The sequence below is a fragment of the Budorcas taxicolor genome, chromosome 14, assembly GCF_023091745.1.
Source record: "Budorcas taxicolor isolate Tak-1 chromosome 14, Takin1.1, whole genome shotgun sequence".
NCBI lineage: Eukaryota > Metazoa > Chordata > Mammalia > Artiodactyla > Bovidae > Budorcas > Budorcas taxicolor.
The window spans coordinates 43,766,549-43,785,231 of record NC_068923.1 but is presented as its reverse complement, the minus strand read 5'-3'; the positions used below and the strand labels follow the sequence as shown (position 1 = coordinate 43,785,231).

The window sequence follows — 18,683 nt, the reverse complement described above, 5'->3', positions numbered from 1 at the left end:
CTTTACTCATGGAGGATCTTAGTTCCCTAACCAGGGATCAAACCTGTGTCCCATGCACTGAGGGCATGGAGTCTTAACCACTGGACCAGCAAGGAAGTGCACTGGGCTCATCATTCTTAAGCAAGTTATGTCAAAGTCCATGGTTCATTCCTGAAGAAGAGTTTATACATATATATTTCTGTTTAACCTGTTCACGAGTAATATAACTTACTTACTCTTTTTTGGTATGTATGCCCCATTATATATGTGTCCTTTGTATCCCAAATTAAGCAAAAGAAAGTTGTAATTGTATTTCACCATGGGCCTACAATTTGGCTGCAGGGGCAGTAATAAAAAATGGTAGGAGCAAACCCCATCTGCCACACTGGCCACCTGCTGGTCCCCATAGGAAGGAGTCACAGCTGGCATAGACATCCCTTCTGATATCCCAACCCTGAAATGGTCTGAGACCAAGCCAGGTTCACATGACTCCTTTAAGTTGGAATTGTCGCTCAGTCGCTCGCTCAGTCAAGTCCTACTCTTTGCAACCCCATGGACTGTAGCCTCCCATGCTCCTCTGTCCTTGGCATTTTCCAGGCAAGAGTTGCCATTTCAGGCTGGGTAATAATTGGATATTACTTAGTATCATATTTGATAGGGAATTAAAAGTACCTCGAAACCTTTAAAGAGTCCCTGCTCTGTCTCATGTCATGGAATTTGTGCTTCATTGTCATCAAAAGAATCAGTCCACAGAAGTGCATGCTGCATCACTGTCTGAGTACTTGCTCAGTTGCTTCAGTCATGTCTGATTCTTTGCAACCCCATGGACTATAGCCCACCAGGCTCTTCTATCCATGGCATTCTCCAGGCAAGAATACTGGAGTGGGTTGCCATGCCCTCATCCAGGGATCACTGCCTGAATTATCAAGTAGTTCTTTTATTTCCAGGCTTCTCTGTGACTTAGTGATAAAGCCTATTGTCTAGAATAATGATCCAGTCTGCAGGAGAAAATGACAGTGGCATTATGGCTGTAAGACAGAGAGGACAGTGGCAGGTTTGACTCCAGTTTGTTTAAACAAAGGTGTTTCCCAGGGAGTATGGAGTATTCCTGATGTTGTGAATTCTATGAGATTTTACCTTTCGCTACATTTTTTTTGTTCAATGAGTGAACTTGAAGAATCAAGGAATATACCATAGCCATGCATACACACTGATAAACACATGGAGGTAGTTTAGCAAACAGTCCCATTTGTACGATGACACGCTTGATGCTAGCATGGTTTGAAGCTAGCTCTGAATGTGTGGATATGAAGGAAGCCAAATTTTCAGGGAAGGCTACCATCCACCAGTTTTACCCAAATGCATTTTCAAAGTAGTCAAAAAGAAGAAAAGTCAAGGGTTGCTGACTTCTCTTGATGTCCATTCCCTTCTATTTGAATAGAGATCCTAACATAATAGGGCTTCCCTGATGGCTCAGCAGTAAAGAATCTGCCTGTGACACAGGAGATACGGGTTTGACCCCTGGGTCAGGAAGATACCTTGGAGGAGGGCATGGTAACCCACTCCAGTATTCCTGCTTGGAGAATCCCATGGACAGAGGAGCCTGGTGGCCTATAGTCCAAGCCAGACACGACTGAGCACAGCATAAACCTAAACTAACAGACTGAAGTGCTTTTCCTGGGATAAATATCTACCTTGGCTGTCCTACCCCTGGGATTCCCACCCAACCTTCCTGGATCCGTGGTTCACTCTCTCATAATGTGACTATGAACCTTTGCTTTGTGATCAGCGTATCTCATGACTTCTTTCAGTGTCAGCTTGTGCTTTTTTTCTGTGACTGGTAAAGATAAATTCCTCTTATCTTCCTCAAAACAAGTACCAAAGGAAAAAGTCTGTGGGATTCTTCCCCCAGTTTGGTTGTTGCATCTCTCTCACTTTGGCAGTGACCATCACCATGGGACTTGGTGCTTGGCCAGGCACGTGAAGGGGCACCCACTGCTCTATTCTCATCTCACTCCACCTTTTGCTATGTCTGTCTTGATCTGCTCCTCAAGATCCTCTGGAGACACGTAGAAGTCCTCTTCTGGCATAGGTGACTTAGTCCAGCAGCGTCCACAGCAGCAGTTGCAACAACAGCACAGACAGCAGCAGAAATAGCAGCCGGTCAAGAGGCCAATGATGACAAACAGAGTCTAGAGGAAAGAGAGGCAAAGCAAAATAGGGGTAAGGGGTACAGGGGTGTAGGAGATCCCAGAAATCAAGTGTTCTGCCAGTGTACCTCCAAAGACATGGAGGCATCACAGTTTTCATCCCACAAACTGCATATTCACCCTCATTCCTTATTCTGTGGAGGACTATCTTTTCTGTTTCCTTGGAAACAAATTTCTCATAAAGTTTTGCCTAACGAGCCAGGAACAAGTGACTTGCAGTCAAAGTCACGAGGTATGACATTTTCTTCTTTATTCTTAAGTCACGGTGATCATTATTAAGAGCAGAGCAAACAAAACAAACTGGAAGGCATACCCTCTACAGGTCAGACGAGCTGACCACGGGCACTGAACCACTCTCACCAAAGAAGAGCCATGGATAACCAGCCCTGCCGCCAGCTTATTCTCTCGGTCACCAAGTCCTGCAGTATCTCTCCTCGGGACCTTTGTCCAGCACCACCCCACCCTCCCCCACCCCCATCATCTGTATCCTGAGTGGCAGGGCTTTAGAACAGAGCCCCTTATCCTGAAAGTATTCTGGCCTGGAGGATTCCATGGACTGTATCGTTCATGGGGTTGCAAAAAGTCAGAAAAAACTGAGCGACTTTCACTTTCACTTTTCCTTATTTCTGCTCTGGACACTTCAGTAGCCTCAAAACTGACCTACCTGTGGCCACTCTTGCCTCTAACCCAGCCTACACATCACTGCTTGAGTTTTCTGACATGCGTGTTCTCGTAAACCCATGCAGCAACTCTTCTTGCCTTTTAGAAGAAGCTGGAGCACCTTATTAGTGGTCGTCTGGCCTCTCCCAATGCCTCCCCTGCACCAGCATGGCTCCCCTCCTGCTGTATTTGCCATAGTTCTGCTCTCCCTATGGACTCATCTGCCTGGACATCCCCTGCCCTGCCCCCTAGTCATCTAACAGATACCCACTCCATTTGTAAGTTTATCTCAGCGATCCTCTCTGTCATCTTTCCAGAAAGCCCACCTCCCCCAGAACAATTCCCCCTGGAAAAGGGCATGGCAAACCAGTCCAGTATTCTTGCCTGGAGAATCCCATGGACAGAGGAGCCTGGCGGGCTACATCCGTGGGGTCTCAAAGAGTCGGACATGACCGAAGTGACTTAGCAGTCACGCACCAGAACAATTACTCCCTCCTCTGTGCCCCAACCATACTCCGTACAAATGTCCACCGTAGTCTTGTTTTGTTGACAAGACAAAACTTTTCAGTTATTCTGAAAAGTTTAAGACAGTGATCAATTTATAATTCTGTCTCAGACCATGAGCCTCTTGAAGGCTGGAACTATATATTAGTCATCTTTTAATCCCTCCTCTACCTCAGGGTTTAGTATTTGGCATGTGGTAGACAAGAAATACCTACTGAATGAATGAAATGTATTGATTGATTATTGATTAGTAGATAAACAAATGATTTTTTCCTCCTAGTGCACAACACCAGGATTTCCCCACAAGTATATAAAAAGTTTCCTCACTAGTTCACCATAGCTAACGATTAAAAGATTACACTCTCCTAATCTAATCTGCAGTGAAAACAAGGCCATCTTTGTTAACTGAGCAAAATAAGTTTACGATTTTATTAAAAATGTTATTTGAAATCGGAAGTGATTTTATACACCCTCACACCTATAGTTTTTTTGCTGTGGATTCTCTGCATTTTCATAGAGTTGTAAATTTCTTAAATTAGTCTGAAAAGTACAAAAAAGCTTCCTCCTCACCAACAGCCTCTAAGACCTTCTTGTGTAGTGTTCTGGAGCTGTTTTCCCCAACATGCTACCCATTTCTTTACCTACTGTTGTCCTTTTTTGCTTTTCCTATTTCATTCCCAAATTTTTTCTCTTCTCTGAAAGTTTCCTTTAATGCATGTTTTGTTCTTTAGTTATTCCAGCTGGATTGCTTGCCTATTTCAGAAATAACCTTGCCTTATCCTCACAGAGCTTAGTGTAGTATAAGATACAAGTAGGTGTTCATTGTTTTTAAAATACACATTTTCAAATCGGTACACTGATTCATACATGTACTGCATACTTAAAACATGATCATCATGTGCTGGGGCACTCTGATGGATACTGTGCAATGAGGCTTTGGCACAAACAGAAGGGAAGGTAGATTTTTTTGTAGCCTTATTTTTAAAGAACCACATCAGGAATTATTTTATGTATATCTCTTACACTGTTCTTCCCAAGTGGTGCTAGTAGTAAAGAAACTGCCTGCCAAGGCAGGAGACATAAGAGATGGGGGTTTAGTCCCTGGGTTGGGGAGATACCCTGGAGGAGGAAATGGTAACCCATTCTAGTATTCTTGCCTGGAGAATCCCATGGACAGAGGGGCCTGGTGGGGTTCAGTCCAGGGGGTTGCAAAGGGTTGAAGCAACTTAGCACACATATCTCTTATACTACCTACAGCTTCTGCTTAACTCTATGAATTTTGATCAATTTTGTCAACTTCCTGGACAAGGGAATTGATTCTCCTTTTTATCCAGGTAGACTCCAATATGCAATCAGGTACTAGTGTGTAATCACCTACAACTCTGGACATATCTTCCCATGGACGTTATGTCATATCTGGAGGTTAGGTTCCTAGGTAAGCCCACAGAAACCTGTATTTTACATAAACGTTCAATCTATCATCATAAATGACGTTGACAGTATTTACATTCTCATTCCAAGTTCCACGTCCTCTTGGCAGAAATTTGTCTCCCTCCCAAGTCCTCAACAGTAAAGAAAGGGGGTTTCAGTGGGACTCCCACTTATCCCCAAGAAAAGGAATTCTGAGGACTGTAGAAGGCGAAGGAGGCTTTAGGCTGCAGACTTGCTCTCCCCATGAAAGTGAAAGTGTTAGTCATTCAGTCATGTCTGACTCTTTTCGATCCCATGGACTGTAGCCTGTCAGGCCCCTCTGTCCATGGGATTCTCCAGGCAAGGACACTGGAGTGGGTTGCCATGCCCTTTTCCAGGGCATCTTCCTGACCCAGAGATCAAATCCAGGTATCTTGCATTGCAGGCAGATTCTTTACTGTCTGAGCCACCAGGGATATCCTCTCTCATCCTGCATATGTACAACCACTCAATTTAGCAAGATTTATTTTTGTGGAATAAGGTGGCAGTCAGAATACTATTGAATATGACTCCTGCTCTGGAGATCTGCAGTTTCTTAAGTTATTTGTTACAACTCATGTGAATTGAGTTGTAACATGTGATTTCATGTTACATGGGAGTTCATGTGATTTCATGAGATATATGAACCCTAAACTTACTACATGTACATGAACTATCCAAAAAAAAGATGCCAGTGGACTATATGTATGATTTAAATGTAAATATATGGTAATCAGAAGATAAGGATATGAATATTCGTGTGTGTGTGTGCTTAGTTGTGTCTGACTCTTTGTGGCCCCATGGACTCTAGCCCACCACGCTCCTCTGTCCATGAGATTCTCCAGGCAAGAATATTGGGGTAGTGGGTTGCCACTTCCTACTCCAGAGGATCTTCCTGACCCAGGGATCAGACCCAGGGATCAAACCCAGGTCTCCTCTGGCTCCTGCACTGGCAGGCAGATTCTTTACCACTAGCGCCACTTGGGAAGCCTTGAATACTCATAAACAAATATGAAACTATCATCAAACATGACTATATGAGGAATTCCTAGGAAATCACCCTACTGTCAAAAGTCAATTCTGATTGCACTAAGTCCTAACAATGCTGCATTTCTCTGCCTTTCTCTTGACTATATATCCTTTTTCTCCCTCTCTCTTCCTCTCTGTCTCTCCAACTCAGTGTCCTCCACTACTTAATTCTCACCTTTCCCCTTCATTTCCTTCTCCACTACCCCACATCAGGCTTCACATGAACCTATGACATAATTTCCATGCATTCTCCTTAGCATTGTGTTCACTGATATAGCCTGTGCTATAGATAAGAAGGTACATAGCTGAATTTGTCCCATAATAATTTTTAAACAGTTGTCACACTAATTATTTTTGGTTTTCAGCAATGAGTCATTTCTTAATTAGTCATTATGGGAGTAGGGAGGGCAGTCAGAATTAACCTGAAGCTTCAAATTCAAACATAATTAATGTCTAGAAGTATTTTAAGTCATGCTGTATTTTATAATCATTTGGTAAGCTAAAGTAAAAACAATCCTTAAATATCATAACAGCTTTCAGTCCAAGTGATAGCTCTTTTATTAATAAGAGTGTAGTAATATACTAAGGTTAGGCTTTCTTTAAGATGGAGTCTAAGAGTGAATAATATCATGACCTTTCAGGAAATTTTTTTCAAGGGAAACAAAAAATCCAATTCACCTTTGCCCACCAGCTTGACAGCATGAAGTAGGTATTAACATTTTCATCTCCAAATTGCTCGGCCACATAGAGTCCCAGTGATCCGTATTTGTCATAAATGTTTCTTTTTGACATGTCAGTAAGAATTGTGTGGGCGTTGTTGATTTCCTTAAACTTTTCAGCAGCCCCTGGATCATCTGGATTCTTGTCTGGATGATGTTTTAAGGCCAATTTTCTTTTAAAATTAAAAAGAAGTGAGGAAAAGTGTTATTCAACAGGAATTACAATGACATTCTGGAAGGGCATTACTCATTTGTCCATCTTTTACACATGTAAATACCACGACATGATAAATTTCACAATAATATTGATTTAAGCAAGGTTCTGTTGTCAACTTGTGTTTCTAACATATAGGCTCAATAGTACTGTTTTCCCCCTCACATCCTCAAAGGAATTCTCCATAGCTGCATAGTTGTTGAATCTGAGAGATTTTGCTATTGGCAAAAAATTGATGTTTATTTTCCCCCGGAAGTTCATGTGTAGTCCACCTCAACATGCAGAGGCCTTTAAGAGTTCCAGCAATAGGACCAGTTTATACCACAATTTCGTTTAGAACCGCAAGACTTTTCCAGAATTAACAAAATGTCACACCACATATTCTAAAAGTTAAACTCAGCTGTCAAAAAAAGAAATCTTACTCTGCTCAATGTCATGTGGCAGGCTGAACAGGAGGGGAGTTTGGGGGAGGATGGATACATGTTTATGTATGGCTGAGTCTCTTCATTGTTCACCTGAAACTATGCACAGCATTGTTAATAGGTTATATATACCTCAATACAAAATAAAAAGTTTTTTTTTAAAAAAACTCTCTCATTTATATATTCTTGAATAAATTTTATGACCTATTCACAATTTTTTCACAAATGCTAACTCCTTTTTGCTTTTATGGGCAAACACTGTAACGTACCTTGTATTCAAATGTGTATTTGACCTCTTTTCAAAGAGGTCTTCCCACTTGAAATAATCTGTAGAAGTTTTCTTGTGAGTCCAAGGCCTTTTCTCCTCTGTGGATCATAAGGCAATTCCAGAAGAGTATGAATATATGTTGTGTTGCTGTGTGTGTGTATTGTGCAGAGGTGGGTGGTTTGTGAGTATTCGTTATTCTTCAGTTATAATGAAGTATTAAAAGTATAAAATGGATATAAGAACTGAGCTATGATGATCAGGCTCTGGCTAGGGACTCTTTCCCCCCTCCCTCCAAAGACAGATTTAAATTGATAAAAGCCTTGTTCAATATTGAGTCTGTAGTGTTTTTTCCTCTACAAAATCAATTAATTGTATGACTGTCTATGGAAATTCCACGTGACTTACTCTCCCTATTGTACCCATAATATTTAATAGGTATATGTAGGAATGCACCTTAAGCTTTTATCAGTGTAGATTGAATTGTTTCACCTCAGTGCATTAATAAAAGGCATAAGTAGAGAAAAAAAAAAATGAAGTGTATCTTAGAAACCAATCTATACAATAAACTAAAAAAAAAAACACACCTATTTTAGGAATTAAAGCATTGCTGGTTAGGAAGTAGGTGAATGAATAAGCAATTTAGCATCAGGATGCTTAAAAAGCACCAAAATGTTTAAAAACATAAATCATGGTGTATAATAAATTCTAACTCTGAACTCAGAATAAACAAGAATAATAAAACAATGATGCATGCATTCGTGCTAATTCGCTTCAGTCATGTTCGACTCTTTGTGACCCTATAGTTCATTTTAAATTTATTTCACCAAACACATTTCATCCTTATTTTTTGAGAGATGTTTGGGGTATCTATAAACTCTTACTGGAGACATTTTTTTATGTGCAAAATTTATGATAAAATCTTCTGCTAATAGTGCAAAAATGCCAATTTTGTCATTTTTAAAAAATTTATAATGTTTACTACATGCCAGCACTATTGTAAGCATGTTATAAATATTAATTCATTAATCTTCACCACAGTTCTATGAGATTAATATTATGATAATCCCATTTTACAATGAGGAAATTTAGCCACTGAGATGAGAGGCTAAGTAACTTGCCCAACATCATGTTTTTGTTGTTTAGTCCCTAAGTCCTGTCCAACTATTTTGCATCCCCATGAGCTGTCCACGGGACTTTTCAGGCAAGAATACTAGAGTAGGTTGCCATTTCCTTCAGCAGGTGATCTTCCTGACCCAGGGATTGAACCTGCAGCTCCTGCATTGCAGGCAGGTTCTTTACTCCTGAGCCACCAGGGAAGCCCAGCATCATACAGCTAAGAGCCAGGCTTTGAACACAGGCAATCTAACCCTGAGCACTGTGCTGTCTCCCACATATTCTTAAATTTTAAAAGTAAGACACAGCAAATGTTAATAAGACATTGCAAGGACTTTGGCATTTGGTCTGGGTGATATGGGAGTGTTTTGAGAAGAAAAGTGGAGAAGAAAAGTGGTTATGATCCGAATGTAAGTTTAGAAGAATCATTCAAGTCTTGGCGAGGACTAATGCAAAAGCAGGAGACTCTTTCAGGGGAAGTTCATGGTGGTTTGGACCAGTGTGGTAGTGGATTAGTTAGAAGTGGTCAGATCCTGGATACATCTTGGGGGCTAGCTGATGGATTGGGTGTGAGATGTGAAAGAAAAGAAGAATCAAGGATAGCATCAAAGTTTCAGCTCAGGTAACTGGCAGTTTGGAGTTACTATTTAAAAAGTTGGCAAGAGATTTTTTGTTTTCAGTAGTAAATGGTTTGCTAGGATTCAGAGTGCTATTTGAACACCTTTGAGATGCCTGTTAGACTTCCAAGTATAATGGAGTAGAGATATATGAGCCTGGAGTTCAAATGAGAATTACTCTGGGGGATGTACATTTGGGAGTTCTCCGCAGGTAGGTGGTATTTAGAGCCATGAAACTGGAAAAGATTCCCAAGAGAGTTGGATCCAAGATAAGTCCAAGGGCTCAGTTTTGGGAAGGAAGAAACACAAAAGAGAAGAAGAAAGAAAGACCAATGGTACAGAAGGGAAAATTTGGAGAATATGGGATCTTGGGATCCAAGCGAACGAAGTATTTCAAGGAAGAGAGTGGTCACTTGTGTCAAGTACCATTGACAGGTCACATGCAATGATGACTGTGATTGCTGGATTTAGTGAGCACATATATACACATTATACATGTACACATGCACATACGTGCATATGCATACAGACTGTTGTAAATATGCCTTTTATAGGGAAGATATAGCAGAAAAATAAGTAAAGAGAATAATGGAAGGTTATAACCACACTTAACTGGGATTATAGGTAATTCTTTTTTTGTTGTTGTTATTAAAAAATTATACATACTACTTATGTAGTTCCTTTCCCTAAGCATTTTTAAGCTCCAGCAAAAATATTTTATGCTCTTTTAATAGTTTAAGAGTTTAGAGTTTGCTCTCTTAAATGACCCACTACCCAATTAGAGTAGAGAGGGAGGAAGGAAGAAAAAAGTCCTCAAACTTCAATAATACAACAATCATTATCAAAAAGCCTCAAGTGGATTCTTGAAGCACTTTCATTTTAATGGCTCAGTATTCCTGGAATTCTCACTCCATGCCCTGGAACACAATTGCAGCATTTCCCCCTACCAGTTCCAGAGATCGTGTCCAGGACAACCAAATGCAAAGGCCTAAAAGAAAAAAAGAAAAAAACCACCTGGAAAATGTCTCTTTATATATACTTCTTATTTCTCGGGTTCAGTTGTAGATGGATGGCCTACTGCCCAAGACTTAGCCAGTGGAACCTATCATTTTAAGCTGCTTGGATCTTTGTCAGCTTACAAGGGCAGAGGCACACAACCATTTATCACATTCCTCTAACAATGAAGTTGGCAAATTCAGAGGCTGGAGCACTTCCATCTGTAACAAATCCAATTCCTTGTCATCAGCAGCATTTTGACTCCTCTTGGCAGATGCTCTTGGCTCCGAGGAATCCTCAGAAAGTATGGCTAACAGAGGCAGCTACCAAAGTCACACAACTCACACAATTGCCAAAGTCACACAGTCAAGATTAATGACTCACCTCCTTGTCCATACATCAGGAAAACACATATGGAATTTAGGGTAAAAAGAGGGATGCTTGAAGTACATTTAAATATGAAGTGAAGTGATGTAAAAGTTACTCAGTCGTGTGGACTCTGCCACCCCATGGACTATACAGTCCACGGAATTCTCCAGGCCAGAATACTGGAGTGGGTAGGCATTCCCTTCTCCAGGGGATCTTCCCAACCTGGATATCAAACCCAGGTCTTCCGTGTTTTAGGCAGATTCTTTACCTGCTGAGTCACCAGGGAAGCCAACATTGCCTATTCATTTTACAGATCTTTCTTGTAATTTCTCGTTTCATACTTACAGCTGATAATAATGTTCAATCAGAATGTGTACCTTTAATTCCAAATCTTTCTATACTCTTAATCACTGTTAATCTTATATGGCTATAACTAATATTACTGATTACTGATATATATGTAACTAATACTGATATATACGTGTGTGTGTGTGTGTGTGTGTGTGCGTGCGTGCGTGCGTGTGTATACATACATATATAACTGTGGTGTTGGAGAAAACTGATGAGAGACCATTGGACTGCAAGGATATCAAACCAGTCAATCCTAAAGAAAATCAACCCTGAATATTAATTGGAACAACTGATGCTGAAGCTGACACTCCAAAACTTTGGCCAACTGATATGAAGAGCTGACTCACTGGAAAAGACCCTGATGCTGGGAAAGATTGAGGGCAGGAGGAAAAGGGACAACAGGGATGAGATAGTTGGATGGCATCACTGCCTCAATAGACGTAAGTCTGAGCAAACTCTGGGAGATAAAAGACAGGGAAGCCTGGCGTGCTGCAGTCCATGTGGTCACAAAGAACTGGACGTGACTTAGCGACTGAGTAATAACTAACATTAGAAATAGCATCAATACCTGTACTTTCCACTTCAAAATCCAATAACAGCTTTCAACTGAAAAGCATAATGAATTCAGTGAATGGGAGATAAGATCAATATGGATTTATAGTTGTAATTATCAAAGGCTCCTGAGATCTACCTATTTTGAGGCAGTGGAATAATTCCAAGAATTGTAGTGCCCAGTTCTCTCCCTTACACCATATACCACTCTGGTGAGATCTACTTGCTACTCTCTACCAGTCTGTTTTTTAAAAATTTATTGGCATATAGGTGATTTACAACATTGTGTTAGTTTCAGGTGTACAGCAAAGTGATTCAGTTATATCTAAACAAATATTCATTATTTTTTAGATTCTTTTCTCATATAGGTTATTACAGAATACTGAGTAGAGTTCTCTGTACTATAAAGTAGGTCCTTCCTGGTTATCTGTCTTATATATAGTAGTGAAGTGAAGTGAAGTCGCTCAGTCGTGTCCAACTCTTTGTGACCCCATGGACTGTAGCCTACCATGCTTTTCCATCCATGGGATTTTCCAGGCAAGAGTACTGGAGTGGGGTGCCATTTCCTTCTCCAGGGGATCTTCCTGACCCAGGGATTGAACCCAGGTCTCCCACATTGTAGGCAGATGCTTTACCATTTGAGCCACCAGGGAAGTCAGTACTGTATATAGTAGTATGTGGATGTTAATACCAAACTCCTGATTTACGCTTCTCCACTCTGTTTCCCTTTTGGTAACCATAAGTTCATTTTCAAACAAAGTCAAGTCAGTAAATCTGTTTCTATTTTGTAAATAAGTTCATTTGTATCATTTTAAAATTAGATTCCACATATAAGTGATATCAAATATTTGTCTGTCTGACTTCACTTAGTGTGATTTCAACTGAAGATGATGTAGCACCAGCTACAAATGACATCATTTCATTTTTTATGGCTGAGTAGCATTCCATTTTATATATGCACCACACCTTCATTACCCACTTGTCTGTTGTTGGACACTGAGGTTGCTTCCATGTCCTGGCTATTGTAAATAGTGCTGTGGTGAACGTTGGAGTGCATGTATCTTTTCAAATGATCATTTTCTCTGGATATATGCCCAGGAGTGGGATTACAGGATCATATGGTAACTAGTTTTAGTTTTTTAATGAACCTTCATACTGTTCTCTGTAGTGGCTGAACCAATTTACGTTCCCACCAACAGAGTAAAAGGCTTCCCTTTTCTCCACAGCCTCTAAAGCATTTATTGTTTGTAGATTTTTTGATAATGGCCTTTCTGACCATGTGAGGGGATACCTGATTGCAATTTTGATTTGCATTTTTCTGATAATTAGTAATGTTCAGCATCTTTTCATGTGCTTTTTGGCCACCTGTTTGTCCAGAAATTCTTAACTTTAATTAGTTGAATTAATCAGTCTTTTCCTGAATTAGGGAGTAGATTGTCCTATAAACTCTTCAATTCTAAACTTTTTATAGATTGGGCTTTCACATGGAATTCATTGATGCATTTATAGTTGATTTTTAAATAGTAGAAAGTAAGCATACAATTTCATTTTAAAAATGATGCAATTGCCCTTGCATCATTTATTTTAAAAAATTCCTTTTCCTATATTTTAGCATCTCTATTCTGCTACATTAGTATGTTTGGCTATTTCTGAGCTAATAACAGGCTTAGGTATGGTGTTTTTAAAATATGTCTTGGTATATTAAAGAACAAACTCTTCCATATTGCTGTGCTTCAAGAGTTCTGTGGCTGTGCTGGTCCTTCTATATTTCCACAAAAATTTTAGAATTGGGTTGTCAGTTTACACACACGCGCACACACACACACAGACACACACACACTTACTCTGTTGGGATTTTTATTACAATTACATTTGACTCTGTGGATTAATTTAGAGGTTGATATTTATATGGTATGTCTACTTATTTTGAACTCAAACTTTATCATTTTACCATTTAAGCTCTGCATATATTTTATTAACTTTATTTCTAGCAACTTAATTTTTTATGTATTTTTTTGGTTGTCGTTTTGTTGGAAGTTTTACTTTCATTTTTGGTTTGAAGAATTTGTTAACAAAAGAAACCACTCTTTACACACACATAAACAATTTCAATTTTTTTATAGATTAGTTGACTTAATTTCAATACACAGTCTATTCTATTAAAAGAAATAGGAAAAAAAAAAAAAAAGCAGAGTGTATGGTCTTCCCTGGTAGCTTAGTGGCAAAAAATCTGCCTGCCAAGCATGAGATGTGAGTTCAGTCCCTAGGTTGAGAAGATCCCCTGGAGGAAGAAATAGCAACCCATTCCAGTATTCTTGGGAAATTCCATGAACAGGGGAGCCTAGTGGATCATACTCCATGAGGTCATGAAAGAGTAGGACACAACTTAGCAACTCAACAACAGAGTATACTTTACCAAATTAGACTGACCTCTACCCAGACTTCCATCATTGACAGCAATCTGGAATCCCAACTGGGAAGTGGTCCTGGGCAGTACGTCCCCCTACAGGTAAGACTTCAAATTGCAGTTTTGTGGGGTCCTGTTTATAATCCCAGGCCACAAACTGATATCATTGTCAGTTTGCATACAAAAATGCAACTCTTTTTATGACTTTACAATGCTGTTTGTTTCACACTCTGAGTCACAGGATTTCGTTAGACCCTGGGGGAGGGTGAGGGGTGGTGTGGAGGGTTGTCCAGACCCTCAGGAGCTCAGGAATTCCAAGAATTCCTTTCTTATCTAAAGTGCCACCTGACTTGTTGTGCTTGCAGACAAGGAATCTGGGCAGTGTCCAGGCAGGTCAGAAGCAAGTCAGAGCCCTACTCTCCTGCTTCTGAAGCCCTAACAAGACTTATTCCATTTTAATTCCCCTAACAGTGGGCCTCAGGATTGTTTAGGCTGAACAGCATAGGAATAAGGCAAAATAACACGAGCAGTTTTCTTAACCCTACAAGTCAGACCACAAATCCAAATAGTCAAACAAAAATCATCAAAGAAACAAGGGATTAAACAAGTAGGCAAAAACTTTTTGACTGTAGGGGATTTAGTAAAGAAAAAGTCCCACCATGAATGATTAGTATGTTTTTGTACATCAATTCCTATATCTATTAACTTTTTGGCAGCAATAGTAATAACAACAGAATGTTCTATCAAGGTATGATTACATTTACCTATGAAATTTTGTAGCACTTTGGTTCCTTGCAAAATCTTACATAAAGGTTTTCAGGGGAAGCTAATATTAGGAACAGACAAAGTAGGAAATAACATTTGGGTCCATAATACCTGAGTTCTCATGAGAGGATAGTAATAGGTGGTCCCCTTCCAATATAAATGATCAACATGTACTAGGCATCCAGAAAAAGAGGTTCCTGACTGATATGTAGAAACAGTTTCTACATCATTGGTTACAATACAGAAAATTGAGCATCCATTAAAAAAACAAACAAACATAGGATTTAGGGAAGATAGTCCATTCATAATAGTTAATGGAGGTCCCCAATAAGCAGGATTCCCAAATGTGAGAAGTTGGTCCACAGGACCTCAGTAGCCTCATCACAATCCATCAGTCATTGGGTATGGTTATCAAAGTCCAAATATTTCCCAGTGAAACGAGGCAACCAGTATTCTTCTCCAAATACAATAGGTAATACATGAAACTGGCCCTTGATACTCGTGTTCACCACACTATAAGGTTAGTGTTCCTTGGTGCCAGGTGTCACTGTACTTTGTAATGCCATTGGGGATAAGAGCCCAGTGATTGTTAAGAATCCATGCTCTACTAATCAATGAATATAGTAAAGTTGCAGGATATAAAATCAACACTCAGAAATCCCTTGCATTCCTATACACTAATAATGAGAAAGTAGACAAAGAAATTAAGGAAACAATTCCATTCACCATTGCAACAGAAAGAATAAAATACTTAGGAATATACCTACCTAAAGAAACTAAAGACCTATATATCAAAAACTATAAAACACTGATGAAAGAAATCAAAGAGGACACTAATAGATGGAGAAATATACCATGTTCATGGATTGGAAGAATCAATATAGTGAAAATGAGTATACTACCCAAAGCAATCTACAGATTCAATGCAATCCCTATCAAGCTACCAGCGGTATTTTTCACAGAACTAGAACAAATAATTTCAAGATTGGTATGGAAATACAAAAAACCTCGAATAGCCAAAGCAATCTTGAGAAAGAAGAATGGAACTGGAGGAATCAACCTGCCTGACTTCAGGCTCTACTACAAAGCCACAGTCATTAAGACAGTATGGTACTGGCACAAAGACAGAAATATAGATCAATGGAACAAAATAGAAAGCCCAGAGATAAATCCACACACCTATGGACACCTTATCTTCGACAAAGGAGGCAAGTATATACAATGGAGTAAAGACAATCTCTTTAACAAGTGGTGCTGGGAAAACTGGTCAACCACTTGTAAAAGAATGAAACTAGATCACTTTCTAACACCACACACAAAAGTAAACTCAAAATGGATTAAAGATCTAAACGTAAGACCAGAAACTATAAAACTCCTAGAGGAGAACATAGGCAAAACACTCTCCGACATAAATCACAGCAGGATCCTCTATGATCCACCTCCCAGAATACTGGAAATAAAAGCAAAAATAAACAAATGGGATCTAATTAAAATTAAAAGCTTCTGCACAACAAAGGAAACTATAAGTAAGGTGAAAAGACCGCCTTCTGAATGGGAGAAAACAATAGCAAATGAAGCAACTGACAAACAACTAATCTCAAAAATATACAAGCAACTCCTGCAGCTCAACTCCAGAAAAATAAACGACCCAATCAAAAAATGGGCCAAAGAACTAAATAGGCATTTCTCCAAAGAAGACATACGGATGGCTAACAAACACATGAAAAGATGCTCAACATCACTCATTATCAGAGAAATGCAAATCAAGACCACAATGAGGTACCATTTCACACCAGTCAGAATGGCTGTGATCCAAAAGTCTACAAGCAATAAGTGCTGGAGAGGATGTGGAGAAAAGGGAACCCTCTTACACTGTTGGTGGGAATGCAAACTAGTACAGCCACTATGGAAAACAGTGTGGAGATTCCTTAAAAAATTGCAAATAGAACTGCCTTATGACCCAGCAATCCCACTGCTGGGCATACACACTGAGGAAACTAGAATTGAAAGAGACACATGTACCCCTATGTTCATTGCAGCACTGTTTATAATAGCCAGGACATGGAAACAACCTAGATGTCCATCAGCAGATGAATGGATAAGAAAGCTGTGGTACATATACACAATGGAGTATTACTCAGCCATTAAAAAGAATACATTTGAATCAGTTCTAATGAGATGGATGAAACTGGAGCCGATTATACAGAGGGATGTAAGCCAGAAAGAAAAACGCCAATACAGTATACTGACACATATATATGGAATTTAGAAAGATGGTAATGATGACCCTGTATGCAAAACAGCAAAAGAGACACAGATGTATAGAACGGACTTTTGGACTGTGAGGGAGAGGGAGAGGGTGGGATGATTTGGGAGAATGGCATTGAAACATGTATACTATCATGTAAGAAACGAAGTGCCAGTCTATGTTCAATACAAGATACAGGATGCTTGGGGCTGGTGCACGGGGATGATCCAGAGAGATGATACGGGGTGGGAGGTGGGAGGGGGATTCAGGATTGGGAGCTCGTATACACCCATGGCGGATTCATATCAATGTATGGCAAAACCAATACAGTATTGTAAAGTAAAATAAAGTAAAAAAAAAAAAAAAAAGAATCCATGCTCTAAATAATGTTTTCCATTATGCATTAATAGACATTAAATTCCTTGGGCCTTATCCTTTTGAGCCAGGTGCTATAATAACTGGATAGAACAAACTGTCTAATCAAATATGTCAGTTAAGGATTAAGTTTGGTGTAGCTGAAATATTACCGAGCATTTAAACAACTGTAAAATGTCTGTCATGTATTAAGCTAAGTTCCTGTCCTGTGAAAGTCATTGAGTCTAACTCTTTGCAACCCCATGGACTGTAGCCTGCCAGGCTCCCCTGTCCATGGAATTCTCCAGGCAAGAACTGGAATGGGTTGCCATTCCCTTCTCCAGAGGATCTTCCTGACCCAAGGGTCAAATCCAGGTCTCCCTCATTCTTTACCATCTGAGCCACTGAAATATTACCAAGCCTTTAAACAACTGCAAAAAAAGCAAAATGGCTGTCTGGGGAGGCCTTACAAACAGCTGTGAAAAGAAGAGAAGCAAAAGCAAAGGAGAAAAGGAAAGATATAAGCATATGAATGCAGAGTTCCAAAGAATAGCAAGGAGAGATAAGAAAGCCTTCCTCAGTGATCAGTGCAAAGAAATAGAGGAAAACAATAGAATGGGAAAGACTAGAGACTTCTTCAAGAAAATTAGAGATACCAAGGGAACATTTCAAGCAAAGATGGGCTCAATAAAGGACAGAAATGGTATGGACCTAACAGAAGCAGAAGATATTAAAAAGAGGTGGCAAAAATACACAGAAGAACTGTACAAAAAAGATCTTCATGACCCGGATAATCACGATGGTGTGATCACTCACCTAGAGCCAGACATCCTGGAATGTGAAGTCAAGTGGGCCTTAGGAAGCATCACTATGAACAAAGCTAGCAAAGGTGATGGACTTCCAGTTGAGCTATTTCAAATCCTAAAAGATGATGCTGTGAAAGTGCTGCACTCACTATGCCAGCAAATTTGGAAAACTCAGCAGTGGCCGCAGAACTGGAAAAGATCAGTTTTCATTCCAATCCCAAAGAAAGACAATGCCAAAGAACGTTCAAACTACTGCATAATTGCACTTATCTCGCACACTAGCAAAGTAATGCTCAAAATTCTCCAAGCCAGGCTTCAATAATAAATGAACTGTGAACTTCCAGATGTTGCAGCTGGTTTTAGAAAAGGCAGAGGAACCAGAGGTCAAATTGCCAACATCTGCTGGATCATGGAAAAAGCAAGAGAGTTCCAGAAAAACATCTATTTCTGCTTTATTGACTATGCCAAAGCCTTTGACTGTGTGGATCACAATAAACTGTGGAAAATTCTGAAAGAGATGGGAATTCCAGACCACCTGACCTGCCTCTTGAGAAATCTGTATGCAGGTCAGGAAGCAACAGTTAGAACTGGAGATGGAACAACAGACTGGTTCCAAATAGGAAAAGGAGTACATCAAGGCTGTATATTGTC

At 39.7% G+C, this 18,683-nt stretch overlaps 1 protein-coding gene across 1 annotated transcript in view; it reads right to left on the bottom strand.

Annotated features, from left to right (window-relative positions):
* DNAJC5B (DnaJ heat shock protein family (Hsp40) member C5 beta) overlaps positions 1-18,683 on the bottom strand; it is a 58,264-nt gene that overhangs the window by 10,885 nt on the left and 28,696 nt on the right. The window contains exons 2-3 of the mRNA XM_052651743.1: positions 6,510-6,723; positions 2,000-2,171 (exon numbers count right to left, since the gene is read on the bottom strand). Of these exons, the coding sequence (XP_052507703.1) occupies positions 2,000-2,171; positions 6,510-6,723 (386 nt within the window). The remainder of the gene's footprint in view (positions 1-1,999; positions 2,172-6,509; positions 6,724-18,683) is intronic.